This window comes from Pleurodeles waltl, chromosome 3_1 (genome assembly GCF_031143425.1).
Source record: "Pleurodeles waltl isolate 20211129_DDA chromosome 3_1, aPleWal1.hap1.20221129, whole genome shotgun sequence".
Classification (NCBI taxonomy): Eukaryota; Metazoa; Chordata; class Amphibia; order Caudata; family Salamandridae; genus Pleurodeles; species Pleurodeles waltl.
The window spans coordinates 1,052,141,114-1,052,162,743 of NC_090440.1; the positions used below are offsets into that span (position 1 = coordinate 1,052,141,114).

General features: G+C 44.1%; 1 protein-coding gene across 2 annotated transcripts in view; it reads left to right on the forward strand.

Moving 5' to 3' along the window:
- Positions 1–21,630, forward strand: part of CCDC93 (coiled-coil domain containing 93) — a 1,008,240-nt gene that overhangs the window by 873,758 nt on the left and 112,852 nt on the right. For both annotated transcript variants that reach the window (XM_069224342.1, XM_069224343.1), the window contains exon 20: positions 20,812–20,849. In XM_069224342.1, coding sequence (XP_069080443.1) covers positions 20,812–20,849 — 38 coding nt within the window. The remainder of the gene's footprint in view (positions 1–20,811; positions 20,850–21,630) is intronic.

Consider the following 21,630-nt stretch of genomic DNA (forward strand, 5'->3'; position numbering starts at 1 on the left):
CGAGCTGTTCTGAAGAATGTCAAGAACAGCCGGGCCCACAGGAGAGTGTGGTTCCCAGGGGCTCTGAGTATGAGTGAATGCCCTCCGATCAGGCTGCCACTTCAGGAGGACCTCCTGTCCAGGCAATAGAGCTTGGTCCTCCACCCGAATGTATGCACTCTACCCTCTGTGTGGAGATTGATCAGCTGTATTGATTGTGTTTGATCTTTAACCAGAAGTGATGGATGTCCCCCTCCGCACCAGACTCCCTTTCACAAAGTCTGTTTATGCCAGGCAATTGTACAAGTTTGTGGCTTTGTGTGGTAACTGCAAGATTTACACTTCACATTCCAAGCAGATGTTCTTTTGTAAAAAGGACCAAAGGGCCAACAAATAACCTTAAATAGTGACCATTACAAGGCCTTCACATTTGCCTGACCAAGCATTCTTGTTTACATCACCTATCTGATGCAGACGTAAAGCTGCAAATTCCCTAGAATATTCCCCAAGTGTCAGACTGAATCCGTAGGTTTATGAGCAGTACACCTGCGCGTCAGTTAGGTGGCATTACTCGGCTTGGCGTCATCTGCACCAGAAATGATGTGCATGGTACAAATGTAGGCGTCACTGTGCACTGTGCGCTGACGTTCATGCTTACCTTTCCGCACTAGATTGCGCTGATCTTGTTAAAACTACTCTGTTGTTTTTTGACTGGCTTTTTTCTTCATTTTTTCAACACTTTTTCTGAGAGGTTTTCTCTCCTGGCGTGAGAGGTTGTCCACATACAAATAGGCTGGTTTTAGACCTTGTGGTGCCTGTCACAGGCAGATGTCTGTGACACTCCCACACTTGGTATGTTTATAGTGCTTGGAGATGGACCACGACTCCAAGACCTGTGAGGACTGCCGCACAATGTACCCAAAGGCACTGAGGGCGCGATCCCTCAAGCTCCTCGCCAACTAATGTCAGATGACCCAGCAACACTCAAGATCCTGAGCATGCAGAAGATCCCGGGACTGTTAGTGGAGCCGCACCCTGCGATTGTCGTCACTCTTGAAGTCGTCGGGTAAGTCCCACAAACACAAGAAGTCGAAGAGGCCTTAGACTTTGCTGCACCTGTTGAAATCTTCTAACAAGGTGCTGGAGTGTTGCCACTCTGGGCCTTGCGCTTCGGCGGAGATTGAGTCAAGGTCCGCTCCATGCTTCCCTGACCTTCCTGGAGCCGGAGCGACCCCCAGCCCAGCTTAAGGAATTTTGAGGCTATGCACCCTCATATTTGGGTGGCCCCGCCCCTCTGGAGCACGTTCAGGTCCCACCAGGTTGAGTTTGACCCCACTGGATCATCCCCAGAGGGTTCTCCCTCAGCACTAGTCAAGCCCCATGGATCCCATGCTAGATCCGGAGCAGGGCCACCGGCGAGACCAAGACCTTCCCCAGCACCTGCTCCAGTACAGACACCCCCGGTCCTGCCATCCTGATTGGCATTTCCGACTAGGAGCCAGATGGGTGTCGCCTGATGCCACTTCCTGTGACGACCAGGACCAGGCTCTCCGGATCGAAGCAGTGTTTTTCACATTTGACAGGCCAAGAGAAGGAGATGAATGGGAGGGGTCTGAGGTCCCTTATGCATCCCCTAGATGAGAATGTGGACAACTCGGATGAACAACTGATGGAGGCCAGTGGGTTAGATACCTCACCTGACACTGGCTTTGTCTTTCCTCCTACCGTGTCTACAGAGGAGGGAGCCTCTTTCGCTTGTGGTGCATAGGGTGGCTGAGGTCTTGGATCTTCAGCTACCCTTAGTTGCAGTCAAGGCGAACATCTTGTCGAGGTGCTTCAGCTGTGAATGCCCCCTTCTGAACTTTTACTGTACTTTAATGAAGCCCTTACTGACGTCCTACTTGGGGTGTGGCCTAAGCCCTACACAGGGGCTCCTGTGCATAGAACAGATGCCCACCACCATCACCTCGCTCCTGGGGTCCCCCGTTTTCTTACCCAGCATCTCACCCCGGAGCCTCCACCTATAGGATCAACCCCAGCACGTTCCCTACCACTCTACCGGATAGTGAATTCAAGAGGCTGGATACCTTTTGCAAGAGAATGTTCTCTTTGCAAGCCTTGTACTGCGATAGGTGAACATGGAATGCCTTTTGGGCTGATATTCCCATAAGATCTGGGTTTTGGTTGTGCAGGTGTTGCCTGTGGTTTCACAGGAGGACCGAGCCATACTCTCCCAAGCTATTGCTGGTGCAGGTGTTAACGGACAACACTACTGCTATGTGGTATTGCAACAAACAGGGCAGGGTGGAGTTATGGACCCTTTGTCAAGAGGCTCTCCATTTCGGGACAAATTTAGTACACCAGGGCATTTCTCTAGTGGTTCAACACTTGGCGGGCTCTCTGGACAACAGGGCAGGCAAACTCACCAGAAGATGCCTTGTGGTTCACAAATAGAGTGTTCAACTAGAGGTGGTGCAAGGCCTCTTTCAGCACTGGGAAGAGCTTTGGTTAGACCTGTTTGCCACCACAAAGGAACCTGCATTGTCCACATTTTTTTGCACTGGAGTTTCCAATGTGACTCTCACTTTGAGACTTTTTTTGTGTTGAGTGGAGCTCGAGCCTGCTGTACGGCTTTCTTCCTATACCACTATTACCCAAAGTTCCCAAGAAGATCAGGAACGACCGGGCCCAAGTTTTTTTTGTGGCTCTATATTGGGCATAGAGAGTCTGGTATCCTGAGCTGTTGAGCATGACCTTTGGTCCCCTGATCACGCTGCCTCTTGAGAGGATCTTTTGTCACTGCAGGAGAGGCTTTTGCACCCGCACCTGCTTACCCTTCACCCTCATGTGCTGAGATTAAACGGCAACAGTGGACCACTTTGAACTTTCCTTCCAGAGTGTGTGATGTTATTCTGGCAACCAGGCCTCCCTCCACCAAGTCAGTATACGCCTGCTGTTGGGATAAGTTTGTGACATGGTGTGATTATCACAATGTCAACATTCTTTCTGCACTTCTCTCTAAGATTCTTCTGTTTGCTCTATCGTTGGCCCAGCCGGGCTCTGCTCGAGGCACAGTTACAGGTTATCTATCAGCCATTTAATCAATTTTGCCATTGCCGGACCAACCTTCTTTATTCAAGTCACCTGTTGCGGCTATGTTTCTTAAAGACATATTTCCCCCCGGCCATTTGTCCTGCTCAGTGGACTCTAAATCTTGTTCTCACTTTTTGATTTGTGCACCGTTTGAGCCTCTGCACAATTACTCTCTTAGGATATTGGCCATCAAAGCTGCCTTTCTAGTGGCCATAACGTCCAGGCGAGAACGTTGTTGTTTCACAGAGGTAAATGCTGGAATTATTTCATGGAATGTGAAGGGCCTCAACTCCCCCAATAAGCGCTCTCAACTGAAAGAATACCTTGAGGATCATCGGTACGATATAGTGGCCCTACAAGAAACACATTTGAAGAGGGGGGAGAGACACCGTCTTCGTCACAAGCACTACCCTCAAATTGCTCTAGCTTCAGCACCCACAAAACACTGCGGGGTGGCGTTACTGTTAGGCAGATCAGTCCACTTCAGGGAAATAGGGTCTAATAAAGATAAGGAGGAACGGTTCCTGATGATGAAGGGCAGCCTGGACGGGAAACTTTGTACGATAGCTACTGTCTATGCTCCTAACAGCGGTCAAACACAATTTCTTTTACAGTTCCTGAGTGAGCTAGAGGGCTATGCAGAGGGCAAAATTATCCTGATGGGAGACTTTAACCTGGTATGGGACCCAACATTAGACACAACGCACCCACAGAGGTCACAAACGAGTGCTTTTGCCAAATCAGTGAAGTGCTCCTTTCGCCGTTTGGGGATTTGTAACTCCTGGTGGGCCCTGAAGCCCCTGGAGAGGGATTACACCTTCTTCTCACATACCCACCGCTCATATTCACGGATTGACTACGTATTTTTGAGCAAACCCTAACTCCGCTAACTCAGAGCCTTACGACTGTAGCCATTAATCCAATTGTTATATCGGACCACGCACCGGTGGTGGTTGGTTTTAATTGGTCACTAGCACACAAGCCTTCCAAGCGCTGGTACTTCCCTGGGGTGCTTACCCGTGACGCAGCATCCCGTAATGATCTGCGATTAGGGAATATTTCCAACATAATAGGGCGGGTGATACTAACCCTCATACTCTCTGGGATGCCTTTAAGGCGGTTATAAGAGGTAAATGCATCGCGCTTGCAGCTGCGATGCACAGATTAAAGACTAAAGACCAACTTCTTCTGGAAAGCGAACTTAAGGTAGCTGAACGTGACCATAAATTGTCCCCGATTTGGCAAGCTCAAAGGAAGGTGGTGACCCTCAAGGGTAAACTACAGGCTACCTATACAAATAGGGCAGAGATGACCCTGCTGAGATTACGGAAATCCCATTACGGCAAGGGCAACAAGATAGGCACCCCCTTAGCAAGACAGCTTTGAGTCCAACAGGCCCGAGACTACATTGAGCAGGTCAAGGACGAGCACAGAGAACACCTCATTGAAGAAGGGAAGGCGAGGGCATTTAGACGATTCTATGAGCGTCTTTATCAATCAGACCACCCACCCGCCCACACCCAAGAGTCTTACTTGCGATCCGTCCACCTACCGCAGGTCTCTCAGGAGACAAATGAAATGCTAGAGGCACCATTTACGGCGGAGGAAGTACAGGCGGCCATTGACGCCCTTCCCCTGCATAAGGCCCCGGCCCCTGACGGCTTTACAGCCCTTTTTTTATAAAACCTTTGGTGCTGAGCTGGCGGGACAGCTTGCGGCACTGTTCAATTATACACGAGGGGAAGGTGCGGTGTCCCCATCCATGGGGGAAGCTCTGATCACTCTCATACCCAAGGTCGGGAAGGACCCTCAACTCTGTGCCTCATTCAGGCCCATTGCCCTGCTAAACCTGGATGCCAAATTATACTCTAAAATCCTGGCACAGAGGCTGGAGGATGTGATGCCAGAGCTGATACATCCAGACCAGTCTGGTTTTATTAAAGGTCGCCAGACCATGACAATTTAAGGCGTGTCATCCACTTAATGGAAAAGGTACACAAGAAAAAGGTCCCGGCAATCCTATTGGGCTTGGACGCCGAGAAGGCGTTTGACCAGGTTGAGTGGTCTTTTTTAGTGGCAACCATGAGACGGTTTGGATTCGGGGAACAATTTATAACCATGGTAATGAGCAACTATGCATGCCCTAGATCCGGCATCTCGGTCAATGGGGTAACATCTGAATTTCTTTATTTATCTCGAGGCAGGGATGCCCTCTTTCCCCTCTGCTTTTTGCGCTTAGTGTCGCGCCCTTGGCAGTGCGGTTGAGGGGCTGCCCGGTGTTCCCAGGCATTAAATTTGGTGCAGATCTCCATAAAATTTCCCTATTTGCTGACGACATTTTATTGTTTGTCACTGAGCCCCGCACATCTCTTCTAGCAATACAGGAAGAACTGACGCTCTTTGAACAAGTAGCAGGGTTCAAGGTAAACACGGGGAAATCCTTTCTCCTCAAAATGACACTACCCGCTGGGGTAATGATCCGGATAGCCTCCCTGACCCCATTTGCTTGGGCCAAGAAAGACATTACCTACTTAGGCATTCGAATTGTCCCCCAGGTGGCTGATCTGTTTAGAGCTAACTGTCCCCTTTTGATTAGGTCTCTACGAGATGACTTCCGGAGGTGGTCCCCGTTATGGCTATCCTGGCTGGGGCGCATCAATACTATTAAAATGACCGTTCTCCCCAAATTTCTATATCTCTTTCAGAGCCTCCCCATTGAGATCCCACAGGATTTCTTCGCGGAGACTCGAACACTATTCACGAATTTCATTTGGCATGGTACAAGAGCCAGGGTATCACACAGAGTACTGATGCGCCCCAGAGAAAGGGGAGGGTTGGCGCTCCCTGATCTCCTGCTATATTATAGAGCAGCACAGCTGCGGGTCTTAGCTGAGTGGCCCCTCCGAGAGTCAGATAAGATTTGGCTGCATATGGACAGAGCGGTGACAGGCAAGACCTTGTGGGATATCCCATGGAAGCCTAAGGGGGCACGACCACCAAACGCATACATTAGCACACCCACCGCCACTATCCTAAAAGTGTGGGACAAGGTAACTAAAGACTTTGAGCCAGATGTACCAAACGTTTTGCGACTCGCAAACGGCAAAATTTGCCGTTTGCGAGTCGCAAAACGCGTATCCCAATGCAGAAATGCATTTTGCGAGTCGTTACCGACTCGCAAAATGCATTTCAGACTCGCAAATAGGAAGGGGTGTTCCCTTCCTATTTGCGAGTCGCATTGGGATGCAAAACCATTTGCGACCGCATATGCGGTCGCAAATGGCATCGCAGTTACCATCCACTTCAAGTGGATGGTAACCCAATCGCAAATTGGAAGGGGTCCCCATGGGACCCCTTCCAGTTTGTGACTGGAGCCCAAAATATTTTTTCAGGGCAGGGAGTGGTCCAAGGGACCACTCCCTGCCCTGAAAAAAACCCGAAACTAAAGGTTTCGGGTTTTTTTTAAAGTGCAGCTCGTTTTCCCTTAGGGAAAACGGGCTACACTTCAAAAAAGAAAACTGCTTTATTTAAAAGCAGGTCGCTAACATGGAGGTCTGCTGACGTCAGCAGGCCTCCATGTTAGCGAGTGCCTATACTCGCAATGGGGCCGCAATTTGCGACCCACCTCATGAATATTCATGAGGTGGGTCATTGCGACCCCATTGCGAGTTGCAGTCGGTGTCTGAGACACCGTACTGCATAGCAATTTGCGACTTGCAAATTGCGAGTCGCAGGGACTCACAATTTGCAAGTCGCAAATTGCTTTTTTCCTACATCTGGCCCTATGAGCTTACATCCTTCCCCTCGCCACACACTCCTATCCACTTTAATAAGGCATTCCCACCAGGGGAACTTCCGGGACCATTTGACCGATGGAGAGAAGGGGGCTGCTTACGCATTGCAGATCTATACCATGGAGATCAACTTAGGAGCTTCAATAACTGCTGCAGGGACTTTCAACTCCCACAGTCCGAACTTTACCATTACACGCAGTTAGTGCACTGGGTCACGCAGCCACATATGAAGGAAGCAGCTACAAGGGATCTTCTCCCAGTGGAGAGATTTGTGCAAAGGGGAGGAGTGACAAAGGGCAGTATTTCTATGCTATACTCTATACTAGCTATCGCACAAACAGCGCCGACCCCTCGACACATCCCCTTTTGGGAGCAAGTCTTGGGTGCTTCGGTAGAGGAGGACCAATGGCGCTATCTATATCAAGATATATCCAAGCACAACCGCTCAATGGCAGCTAGAGAAGCTCACTACAAACTGCTTTATAATTGGTACCTATATCCTGAGAAGCTTAAGAAACTATACCCTCAGGTGTCAGATAGATGTTGGAGGGGCAGTGGCATGCTAGGAGACTTTAAACACATATGGTGGGACTGCCCAAAGATTCGCCCCTATTGGAACAAAATTCTCTCTCATCTGAAAGAGATGCTGGGATATCCCATTCCGATTACGATGGAACATGTCCTCTTGGGCCTTCAGGCTCAGGAACTACAGCACCAATCATACGGGGACCGGGCTATCCTGTGGCTAGCTTTGGGTGCGGTGAAGACAACCCTAGCATCCTTTTGGAAAAAAGCAGACCCACCCCCATAGCTCCGTGGTTCACTCAGTTATGGAAAAGCCTCGCCATGGAGCGTCGTTGATAAACGGGAGGGCGCGCGCAGAAGTTTTGAGTGCATATAGGATCCCCTGGTTCGGTTTCTTTCCAGGGGCTTCCCCTCACAACTTGTAGCCCCAGATTAAGGGCTTTGCACCTCTTCCATATCTAGGAACCAGAGTCTGAGACGGGGGGGACTGGAGAGGACTCCTGTGGATCCAGAGAGGGGAACCCCCAACCACTGACTACTCTTAGCTATTCCTGACACGACCAGGGATGGATTGTTTGTTATATGTTAACTTGTTTACTTTTTTTTTTTAATCTGTTTCATTTACTGTAAGTGCTGGCTACGCTTACAACCTTGCAAGATGACAAGCGTCCCTTAGAGCGGAGTATTCCCATTGAACAATGTAACACTTACCCCTGCTGGGGACAAACAACAAAGGGGATGGAGTTTTATTGAGTAGTCTATGATGCCTATTGATTAGATATGCCTGTACTGTTTTACAAAATATTAATAAAAAGAAGATTACAAAAACAAATCCTCTGCTTGAGGTTGGAACTAAACATAAATTTGGTTAATGACTGTCCGCAGAGTTCTGAGCAAACACAGAAACTGAAGGGAAAAGATATGATCATCATAGTTAAGTGAAATGCCTGTGCCAGGCTGCCTTATTTTATTAGCCACAATGTTGTTACCTTGTGTAATCATCATGGCAACAGCGATCAGACTTATATTTCTACTGATTATACAACTATCATTTACTGTCTCTTCTCTACTTTTTCTCCTATCCTACTTTCTTTTCCAGATCCAGTTCTCTCTATCTTTGTATCCTTTTCTTGGTAGTGCTTTCATCCAGGTGGTGTTAGGATTATGAACGAGTTACCAAGAGTTAAAAACCTATGTTTTATGTTGGTAATAAGGTGCTAATAAGTTTGATACATGGACTGAGACTAGTGTCACGGCTGCTTCTTCACCAGATATTGTGACAAGTATTAATGATTCATTGCACTATGGCAAAAGTGGTGAAGCATTACAATTTACTACCCAGCAATGGATATTACACATTTGTAGTGTAACTTGAATTAATTTCAGTTACCATGACCGCTAGTTTACACTTTCAAGTGTTATCTGTTCTGCAACCTAAAGCTATTTTTTCCTTGCATATCTCAAAAAGACATCACTATGGAGATTGAAAATGTGGCCAGTTTCTAAGAAAACAGAAAATGTTACTGTAAGAATGCAGAAATGTGGCACACAGGATAGAATTTATTTCTTCAAACATACCCAGACACCTCTATGGCTTGTCCGCAGATTTCCTTCAGATCCAGTCCAACTGTTATTCACCGCCGCCTCCACTCTGTACCAGCCCCTTCATTCTAAGGACCCTTCAAGTGAGGAAAGAGGGTGAAGAGAGAGCATGAAAATACTAAAAGAAAATGTTAACATAACTGCTTACAAGAATGAAATATATAACATTAGGAATAATTTTATTAATGACAACATATATCCTTCCCTAATGGATAAAAGTGCTAGATCATTTAATAGTCTTTGACACAGTGATGTGCGTCTTATCTTATTGCCCACGTATTGTGATGTTGAGGGAGGACTGAGGCACTGCATCCTTAACAGAAGGATTGTAAAGTCTAGGCAAACAGTCCATGCTCGTGTTTGCCCATTTTCTAACACAGCCAACTTGTATTTCACCTGACAAATTCTCAGAGGTCTAGTTAACGAAGTGTCCCTTTCTCTTTACTTGTATATATTCACCAAAGTTCAAATTCTGTGTTTTAATCCCATGCCATACATCACATCTTCTTTTTTGTCAGGTTAGCGCAAAACTATTTTGTTCATCACTTCATTTCGTTGAACACATAGGGGGTCATTCTGACCCTGGCGGTAAATACCGCCATGGCGGAGGTTGGCGGTAGCACCGCCAACAGGCTGGCGGTGCTCCGCCGGGCATTCTGACCGCAGCGGTACAGCCGCGGCCAGAAGCGGAAAGCCGGCGGTGTACCGCCGACTTTCCGCTGCCCATTGGAATCCGCCATGGCGGCGCAGCTTGCTGCGCCGCCATGGGGATTCTGACACCCCATACCGCCATCCTGTTCCTGGCGTTTCTCCCGCCAGGAACAGGATGGCGGTATGGGGTGTCGTGGGGCCCCCGTAAGAGGGCCCCACAAAGAATTTCAGTGTCTGCTTTGCAGACACTGAAATTCGCGACGGGTGCAACTGCACCCGTCGCACCTTCCCACTCCGCCGGCTCCATTCTGAGCCGGCTTCCTCGTGGGAAGGGTGTTTCCCGCTGGGCTGGCGGGCGGACTTTCGGCGGTCGCCCGCCAGCCCAGTGGGAAACCCAGAATGACCGCCGCGGTCTTTTGACCGCGGTACGGTCTTCTGGCGGTTCCCGCTTGGCGGGCGGCTACCGCCGCCCGCCAAGCTTAGAATCAGGGCCATAATGTATTAAACAATTGAGGTTTATTTTAATACCCAGTTGTCTCCTTTTGAATGATACAAATGGTGACACTGTTGGGAAAAGTGAGGTAGGACCACAAAATGTCTTGATGTGCACTTTCAGAACATGTAACCAATACACTAGCCATGTGAATGCATTCCTTAATCTTATGATACTTTCTTCCCTAATCTATATGCTCTGGGGCAATAAAGTGTTATTCATCTTGTTCATAAACTCCTTCATGCTTTCTGAAAGTAAATTGTAACCCGTTGACAGGAATCAATGTTTCTGTGATTCCCTCACAGAGGAACCTGCCTGTCAAGAAAATTATCAGTATAGTTATGGTTACAGTATTTACCACTCATATCAACGCCTAGTGAGAGTGGTACTCCATAAGGTCTAGAATGTACATCCCTTGCATGCAGACTTCATTAAGTGATCCTATTATATCCACTGTCAATTAGTTTAATGGTGTCATTGGAACCTCAGTTGGAGATAATGGAACTTTCCAGCTTTGATTTTGTTGCGTGCAGCGCAACCGAAACAATACTTTACTTGTTTTTTCAACTAAGGGATCCATATAGGAAAACCAGTCCTGGGCTCTAATACTCTTCGTGAGGCTCCTCTATAAATGGCCTTTTTTGTCCAAATCAACAATTCTTGCCCACAGCTTTCTAGAAGAAACTAACTTGTTGCTTCTTAAGATGTCTTCATCTACCACACTTAATTAATTTCTGACAGTGAATTCTATTGAGTTACTTCATTAGACATTTGTGGCCATCTGTGCATTGGTCTTTCTTGGACCACTTTTAAAATGTAATCATCTGCCATGCTTCCCTCCCGTTCATTCTTATTGAATCTGGATAAATTTTCACAGATAAAACATGTCTGCGCATTGGTCTTCTTCCTTTTCTATTTTACATAATAACATGCAGAAGAAGAAATCTGCAGCCAATTGTGTATGCCTGATAAATATTTCTACTAAAACTGAGCCCTTCCAATCCAAAAGGCTGTCTCACAATTCTGCTGTTTGGCACCTTTAGATGTAAACATGTAAGATGTAACACTTCAGATGTAAGAGGCTTGTGATTTCTTACTGTAAAAGGTTTGGCTTACAGAAGTACCTAATGGCCCAGTGGTAGGCTTTGGCTTCGTGTTCTACAGCCAACTGATTCCACACTAAGCCCTTTAGGGTTCAGGAGCACAATCCACATACACATTATTTTCCTTTGATTACCTATGTCAATGTAGCCACTGAAGCCTTGGTGTTTTCATCCATGCTCCCATCAGTTTTCCTGCTATCATCAGCATTTCCCAATGAAATACTCAGAGTATCCAAGATACTCTATTGGAGGAACCTACTTTGAAATAGTCTGAAGACTGGAAAAAGCGCAGCGTAGAATGATCTACATGGACCCTTCAACCTATACAGAGAAATGTAAATATACAAAGGTGACTCCTGAATTCTTCTTTGAGATGACCAGCACAAAGCATGCCAACACGCCGAGTAATAAATGCCAAGCCAGTTATGCAAGTGCCACAGTAGACATAGATACAGACATTAGTCACACGGGTAATTGAAATAAGACTCTCCCATTGGAGAGAGCTCTGCCTCATTTCTGATTATGAGTTTAAATACATGTACATTAACGCACCATGTGCACCCTGTATTTATATACTTCCGAAGGTACACAAGACAGGCTCCTTTCCTCCGGAGAGGTCCATCATTTCTGGGATTGGTGCACCAGCTAAACACATCTCTGAGTACAGAGACATGTTTTTTGTAGCCTCTGGTCCGTAATTTACCCTCTTATATTCAGGATACGAAAGATCTACTATGCCAGTTGGAGGATGTGGACTGGACTGAGAACTGCATGTTTGTCACTTTTGATGTTAACTCTATATATACCTCTATCCCACTAGACAAAGGCCTGATGACTTTGGTTTCCATCCTTTCATGTAGGGATGCGACCTTATATGATCATACAGAGATGTTTCTAGATCTCACTAGAATTGCTTTGGGACACAATGGTTTTATACATTATGGTAATTGGTACAGACAGGCACAAGGTGTCACTATGGAGGCCAAATGTTCACCTTCATATGCCAATCTCTATATGGGACATATTGCTAAATACCATTTATGGGCATATTGTCCACCAGCTACTCTACAACACATTTTGTACTGGGGGAGGTACATAGACGACATATTAGTCATTTGGACTGGCACAAATACAGAGCTATAACCTCCAGTTTACACATCATGTGGGTACAAAAAAAATTGAATTCTTGGAGGTCATTCTATATACGGTGGGCAATAGAATTTTGTCTAGAATATCCGGAAACCCACCGCTTGCAATTCTATTTTACATGCCCACAGTGCACATCCAAGTTTACAAATCAACGCCATCCCTTATGGGGAGATGACTAGAACCAGATGGACCTGTAGTGATGACAGGATATTTTGTCAGGAATTGGAGAGGTTAGAACATCGTTTTAGCAATAGGGGATATTCGCAAGGGGTGATCTCCCAGGCCAAAAATCGCACAAATTGAACACAAGTCTCTTTTAACACACAAAAAATACAGCAAAAGGGATGACATACGGCTCTCTGTGATCACTAGATACAGCTCTGCGAGCCCCGCATTACATTCTCAAACGCCATTGGTATATTCTTTTTTTGGACACCTACCTTGAGAAGGTGCTCAAGAAGGGACCTTCATGCACCCACAGTAGAGGGCTTACACTAAGGCAGAGACTTTGTCTAAGTGACATCATGCCCAATATACAGAACAATCCTAGGATGTGGTTGCCCAACAAACCAACAGGGTTCTGTAAATGTGGGGGTTGTATAATTAGTCAATTTGCGCTAAACAAAACTTTCACCTTCTCATACAATACGAACAAGGTCTATCATGTAAGGCAATTTATTAATTTATTTTACTGTATATTGTATTGTTTGTGTATGTGGCAAGATTTACATAGGGAGTACTATCCGGTCATTCAAAGAACAGGTCCAGGAACACATAAGAGATATTAGAAATAGCTACAGTAACTACCCAATAGTTGTACACTAGAATTCTGTACATATTAATATGGAGGTATTGAACATCAAGTTTCAAGGTATTAACCAGAGGAGGAAACAAAAATGGGGCTCTTAAAAAGTGTGAGGCCGAATGGATTATCAAATTACGGGCTGTCGACAAGGGACTTAATACAGATAGAGAATTACATGCATTCCTAGACTAGTGGCCTCTAGGTGTTCTATTATTTTTATGATGCTCATATGTAGATTTTTGTGCCCTTTGTGTCAATTTCTGACTATTGTGCAGTATATAGCACACCTAGGATGTTTTCCGGGCCCGTATGCTTGAATCACTCCAAATACGCCTTATTTGTGCCCCTGTTTCAACTATGTCTTTCTTCATGGTCATATCTTCATGCATCACATTTGTTTAAAACCATGTGCTAAATGTTTGCTTCATTTTGTTGTTGCTTCATGCTCTGCATATTGTGCACTGTTTATTATGACACGTAATTGGGGGCCATTTTTCATATCCATAACTCCTCATATGTATTCTCTATCTGCATATGTACTTTTGACTAATATTACTGTCCCCCATTTTTGGTGTAATCTCTGTGGCCACTTATGCATGTTTCTTCGCTATTTACGCACTAGGTATTCTGCATGCTTTCTAGGGGACCTATGTTGTCTGTATCTATGTCTACTGTAGCACTTGCATAACTGGCTTGGCATTTATTACTCAGAGTATTGGCATACCTTGTGCTGGTCATCTCAAAGAAGAACTTGGGAATCACTATTATATTTTTACATTTCTCTGTATAAGTTTAAGGTTCCATGTAGATTGTTCTACGCTGTACTTTTTCCAATCTTCAGACTCTTTCAAAGTTGGTTCCTCCAATAGAGTATCTTGGCCTCATTCTTGTTACTGTCTAGGCCTTTTTGCTGTTGGATAGGGGTTAGACAACTAGACATTCCAATATAACTACTTTAGCTTTTGTCTAAAGACGAGCACCTAGACTGTTAACCCTTTCTCGTGTCCATTAGCTGAGGCTACATGCAGGTCATACTGGGCTGCGTGTCTCTCGAATTCAGTTCCTCCAGGGGGACAGTATTGTTGCATACTTCGTTATATTTGTCAGTATGGGGGCCTTGATGGGTTAATACATAGGCTACTAAATGTTCCAATGTGGCCGCTATGGTTATCGAACTGTGTAGTCCTTTCTCGCGTTTGGCAGTACAAACAGGCTTATTTTCTCCCGGTGGTTACGAATTCGAGGTGACACTTCCGGAATGCGTCCACCCCAATTTATGTTCTTAAAATATGGTAATTTCCTTTACTTATGTGTATGTAGCTTTAATTATTTTGTTCTTGGACTGTTGAGGTAGGTACATATGTATTCAGACGTGGTGCGAGCTGTACAGTTCATCGGTCCTCGTCTCCGCATCTCTCATTACGTTTTGGCTATACACGCCTTGTTTTCCAAACCAATACAACGAGTACCTTTACATTTAGTGCATATCCTGTGTGACTGCGTAAGAACATACTTTTATGTGAAGGTTGCGTTAGTCGTTGGGTTCTGAGACCATTGCACTAGACATATATTTATTCAGTCGTAGTGACTGTTATACAGGTTGTCGGTCCATATCTCCGAATCCCCTATTAAGTTTGGCAATACATGCCTTGATTCTAAACTAACACAACGAGTGCTGTTGCTCCTAGTGCACATTTTGTGTGACTATATAGGAACAGATTTCTTTTGTGTATAGTGCTAATTTATGGTCTTAGATCTTTGCGTTAGGCATACACCAACACAGACGTTGTGGGTGCTATGTAGTCTCTCGGTCCTGAGCTTTTGGCTAATTCTTAATACAGATGTTCTTTCTACTATAGGATTAGGACGTATTATGGTCCTATTGTGATCAGCTTTTACTACTGCTCTGAATTATCGACCTGATTTGCAACCTTGGAACGTTAGTAAGTGGATGTTTGGTTATTCTACTACTAAGACGCATCCACAAGGACTTTGTTTATTGGGAACAGGTATATATGTTTCCTCTATCTTCCATCTATTATGTATATTTGACCTATTGGGTCTGACGTAGAGCTTAAGTTACTTATGTTCTATTACAGTTATTTGACCTGAGTGAATACATACTCACAGTCTGCCACATTCCTCTACTTCTTTACTTGTTGTAGATTACGGTTTTGTTTGGCTAATTAGTGGTATTCTGCCTGTTTTCACCTCATGTTGGTATTCTTTCTATGATACCTTCCATGGCTTTCTAAAACATGGTACTCCCTCGTTTCACTTTTCGGCTTACACTCTTCATGGTGGTTTGTGGTCTTGTTTTATAAGTCACTTTTTGGTGAACCTCTGTATTATTGGATTTGTCTGTAGAACTTTCACAGATTTGGTGGTGATAGGATGTTATGTCCTATATGATACTATATTACTTGACATACGTCTAATGCATACCCTGTACTTTGCAGTGTTGAAAAAGTCACATGTAGTGACGAAACACGTGTTTTTGCTGTTCATGAGTTATTTGACAAAGCAAGGATTAATTTATCTGATTGAAATTGTTGATATGTAGCAACTTTGGAAGAAGATTTTGGCATTCGTCAATCAATAAAGACTGCATTGGACTGAGATCTTCGTGACTTCCTGCATTACAGTGTTATACTACAAAGGAGTAATGTTGAGTGCTGTGGTTTCGTCACTTAGACTTTTGTTTGCCAGTGATTAGCATACCCTGCCCATACATAACACTCACTTCCCATGACGGCTCCAGGAGACTCAAGCAGCAACTAAGCTAAACTCCCTAGGCCTCTTCTGTAAATGTACTACATGACTTAGGACAGCAGCAAATCAGCAAGCAGCTAAACTGTGTATGGATCTTATATCCCACAACCAAAGTGTTGAACGATAGTATTTGGAAGACATATGTCTGTTTTATTTTAAAACCAGGTACTGCTTTGAGACTACTGTGGAATTCTTTGTAATCATTGCTGCCACACACATGCTGTTGTATAAATTCATTTTGCAGTGCTTCACGATCAACCTTAGACAGCAGCAGTTTGTGTTTTTGCAAGAAGAGTAATTGTGCACTGAGATTTATTCTCTCCAGTCATTTTTGTAAGCCCTCTATAAGCTAAATTGCTTGAAGGCACTGTCCTTGAAATTATACTATGTTAAGTAAACCCAGAAAAACTCCAGTGTGTCACATTCAAGATGTGCATGAAGGGTGAGGGCAGTCAGAATGCCTTTCTTGCCAGTAGTCCTGACATCAGAGCTGGTGTGCGTAGTTGGCCTAGGCAGCACTTTACTATTCTATTAAAAAGCAAAACTTGCAAAATTCCGACTCCAGTTTACTGTAGGAGTGGACTCAAAGACGCTTGAATCATGGAGTGGTAAATAAGATGTGCACTTTTTTTTCCCTGCAAAATGTAATTTCTGAACTTGTGGTGATGCAGGTGGTTCTTCTGCAAAGCCGCCTTTTAGGTATTTTTCCTGCTGTGTGTAGACGTTCATGGGCACACCCAAATAAAATGTGCACATGATTAGTTTAACTGATGTCTTGTTTGGTCAGTTGACTCTACCAAAATTGCTCTTGTGTGTATGGGTGTGTGTGGTGGGGGGAGGGGTACGCAGAATTTCTCTATTGTAAAGAAATCTGGTATCTGGTGCAGGAGTCTCTCCGAATTTCCTATAGTGGCTTCCCGGCGTTTTTACTCGCTCTCACTTCTGTTATTTACTGCTCGCATTATTTTCTGGGCATAATTAGTTCCATTCATGACATCGCTCCCTAGTCTACAACATTGGCTAATACTTATGTATTTTCCAACCTTCTAGGTGTAAAAATTAAAAACTCATTATGCTCATGCATGCAAAATGTTCCATATAGACTTGTACTAGAAAGAATGTGGTCACCGTATGTGGTGCTTTCTTGTAGCTTTTTTGCCTTTGAAAATGTTTTCCTGAATTCTACTTCGTGCAGGTTTATCCCCTTTCAAAATATTTCCTGACTTCAGTGTGCTGTGTCCAAGGCCCAGTTGGCAGGCCTGGGCAAAGCTTTAGGTTTGCTCCTTTACCCTACGCAGAATTGTAAGTCTCCATTCTCTAAAATTTGCCAGTTTGCCAAGCAAGGTCTCCTGGGAGTCCTAGCTGCCTGGTACAGGTGTGCCAATCGTAAATACTTCTTTCCACCGTGAAACCCAAATTGCTACACTGTGTTGTAGAGACGTTCTTTTTTCAAGAGCTCGTTAGTCTTTCTGGTAATTAGCAAATCTTCTAGAGCGCGACGGCCAGGCTAAGAGGTTTCCTATCGCTAAAAATCCGTTGAGCTGCAGATAAGTGATCTGCGACGCAGACAACTACCTTTCCACTACCCAGTTATACAGCCTCAAATTCACGGAAGTAGAACCACTGCTGTAAGGATGGGTCCCTTGAAGTTCCTCTGCGTTTGTTTCCATTTCTTTTTCCGCAAACGTTTAAGAGGCCGTAATCCCTAGCGACACCCCTAAACTGTGAACTATGTCTCAAGGTCAGTCCTTCTGCGAACCCTGAGAGGGGGGATCCCCAGTGGTACAACAACCCCATGCACTAGGGAAATTAACCCTCAAACGATCCCAGGCTGTTGACAATTCCATGCTGATTTGTTATGTTTTGGGGTGCCCGGGCGCACTCATTTAAATTGCCCACTGGTCTCTTCTTGTTTTTCTCCTGGCGTTTAGGGCTCATGGAGTTAATTTCCTTGATTTTTCATTATTTAAAGGTAATTTTTTCAACATTGACAAGTGACTGCTGTGTATGTGGCCCCGTATGAATTTTGACGAAGGGCTTCAGAAACAAAGCGGACAAATCCAATTTGGGTTAACCACATGACGTTTAATACATTTGTCACAATGTGTGTGTTTTTGGCAATATTCAAGATTATATATTCAGGATTTATGTAAACAATACCAGTTTAAGGTTTTCCCAAACATGAAATTATAATAATACAAAAAGCTGTAAAATTGCAAGAATTAGTGGCACATACTCTACCGTCTTTAAAGAAGGTTCCAACTAATGAAGTGCTGCCTGTAATTAATACATTAGGCACAGTTTTTGACAAAATTACACACAGTGTCTTGTGTAACGAGTAGACAACCAGCACTGATATTCCCATGCTGAAACAGATGCGGGTGCCCCCTTCTCTGGCATCCTGACAGAGTTGGTGCTGAAAAAACCTGAAGTGGCAATGTTTACGACAGCAAATTTACAATATCACTAAGGTTTTTTTCCGGGTAATGTTCGAACTCCTCTCTGGGAGCACATTCCTCTGTATCTCTCATATGAGTGCCTGGATTGTGATATATGGATTACCATTCTAGAAAAATAGTTTTATGAGAAAGGCCACTTAATCCTCTAAGTGAGGAAGTGGGTTGTATTCCATGAAGAACTGGATCTTGAGCGATACTTGAATAATAGATGAAAGTGTCATGGATGCTTTATTTGAAGCTTCATTCAACTCCCCTTTTTATCACTCAATTTCTCCTTTCTGTTTCAGTATATGAAATTAGGCTGTGAACACATTCTATCCATATTTCAGATTCTTTGACTTCTGCAAATTGATGAATCTCATAGAACAGATCATGTCCACCTCTTATCCTGGCAGGTCAGCTCTTGTATGTTATTGAGAAACCCTGAGAAACTGAAAAAAGTTTCCTGAAAATACTGTCTCATCCCTTGATACCTCTTTATTTGGCCTGCACCTGAAGCTGTAGTGATTCAAGTTTGCATTGAGCCCTCCAACTTTTGCCCTATTTTCTCTGGCGGATGCACTAAAAAGGTATATTTTAGCTTTCCTAGAAAATTGTCTTCAGGTCTACCTCTAGCACAAACACTGTGACCAATTATTTCCCTACCTATGGAAAAAAGTGATTGCAGTTCTAACCGTCTTGCCATGCCTTTACAGAGTCTGGGTTCAGGGCTGTGTGGTGGCTTAAGAAAGTCTGCTCTCGTTTATATCCTGTGAATTTAGAAGTTTGGTAAATGGATACTTTCATTACATATTCATGCCTGATTTTGTGCTGCAGGGCTCTTTTGGATGTGCCAGCTAATTTCTCAGGTATATGTATGATGTAGCAGAGCATTTCATTCCAATGCTTTAGATATAAACAGAGTGGGCCTTGACTTCACACAGGGAAGTATTTTACCCGCACATGAAGCTGATAACTGGTTGGCGTATCATTCTACTTCCTATAAACTGATTCCATTGCAATGCTTTTGAGACTTTCACATCTCAAAAGTACACAGAAGTCTTGTACATTTCATTTCCATCTCATACATGCTTTATATATAAAAACCTTTTATTTTGTTTTTCGCTGCAGTTGTTTTTAAAAATATTTTAGGTGCAAATTTATAGTTTTGCACACAGGGTAGTACATTGCAAATGCGCTCTATTTAGGGTCTGCAGGAATGCCAGCTTTCCATCAAGGGAGCCCTCTTCTTCAACAGCCTGGCAGCGTAGGGGCTGCCAGAGGAAGAGCATTATATCGCTCATGCTAATTTGGATAAGTGGTGCAATGTTATTTTTTTCTGTCCATCATTGCCAGTTAAAGCATGGAGGTGAGGGTCAGAAAAAAATGACCCCCGCTCCCAATAAAAAACAACTCGCTTAGTGTGGGGGCCATTCATTTTACAGTAGTAACACATTCCGATTTTGTTACAGTCTGATGGACGGCCATAAAAACTGACTGCAGCCGTCCACCATCTGTTTTGTACCGAGACAGGAACCTCCGTCACTGAGGTTTCTGTCATGGCACAGAGATCACTGCTGGGCCAGTGGTGAACTTTAAATTTGGCAGAGTGTAGTCCATCAGGATGGGGGACGTAATGTCCTCTGCCACACTGATGTGGTACGAACTATAGAGCAGGCCATTGGTCTGGACTCAAAGTGCAACCCAGACCTACTGCCCTTGCATGTGCTTGTTCAACTAGTCTGTTCCATTAGAATTAGACTAGGGCTATCAACCAACCAGCCCTGACCAAAGTACACCATAACAATACACTCTGTACAGGAGCACAATAATCCTCCAGGTGCTTTGTGGCCTTTTGGGACCTTATTGATGAGTTGTTGTTTCAGTCGTAAGTTGTGCGACCTTACTTATAGCAATTTTTTATCCATATTTATCATTCTCACTCTTTTTCCTTTTTTCATGTACATGTCAGTCTTTATTTTGCCTTGGACGCTTGCAGGTACTGACGAAAAAGTGTCCAAATGGTGACAGTTCTGGTGACAACTAAGTGTTCTCCGTTTATACCTTCCCCAACCTAGAATATTCATAATTTCGGAGTCCGAGCCTGGCACGTTGTATTATATCACGAATCTTTGGGGAAAAAGACATGCTCATCTTCTCTTTCTGGGATCTTGCCATTTAGTTGAGAATTTTTTCTAGACGAGAGTACAGTGAAAAGAGATTGAAATGTGTAAGTTAATGTGTGGAGGAAGCAACAGGATAAAGGAGGTAACTTTTATTTTAATGTCACAAGTAATTACATCTGTACATAGTTCCGCAGCTTCAGTATTTCTCTAATCTCGTTCAGTAATTATCGCGTTACCAGTGTTTGTACACTTCACATGATATTCTATTTTTTCTTCAACAGGTTAACTTGCTGAATTCAATCCACGACAATTTTCAGCAGTAAGTAAATACATTCATCTTTTAAAAAATTGGCTATTCCGTATTATTGTGTGCCATAATTATAATAATTTATTAGTTTACATGACGAAATTATGTCCGATTTGGACTAGTATTCAGCAGTAGACTTTAATCAGCTCATTGTAATTATGCACCCACGAAAATATGATGCTTTTATGAAAAAAGATTTTCTTAAATGATTGCAGCTCAAGCATTGATTATTTTCAATGTTCTGGGTCATAAATTGCCGCATGATGTTTATTATGGTTAAAAGATGCTTGTGAGCAAAGGTCTTCTTTAAAATGGAGAACGTAGAGGAGTTCAAGCAGAAACCTTCGCACCCAATTCAAATCATGTGTCTAGTAGGTACAAAAATGATGTTTTTTGTTATAGAAAGAACCCCTTAGAAAATAAAACACAAACATTTTAGAGCTAAATGTATATCACAGTAAGGAAGAGTTGCACAATAGATTGTGACAATGAACAAGGAGGTTGGTGAATTATGCAAAGTGTTTCACTAAATCTCTATTTCATGTTTCTAATAACATTTGGCAGTGGGGTATACCTAACCCTGAAGCATGAAATGGCACTACACAAAGCAATAAAAATGCAAAACACAGTTTTTCTATATAAAACAGAAGCCTATGGCCCTCATTACGACCTTGGCGGGTGGCTTCGGTCCGCCGGGCGGCCGCCAATGCAGCACACCCCTGCCGTGGCCATTTGGAGATCCCCGCTGGGTGGAATCCTAGTTTCCGCCCGCCGGCCTAGCGGGGATCTCAGC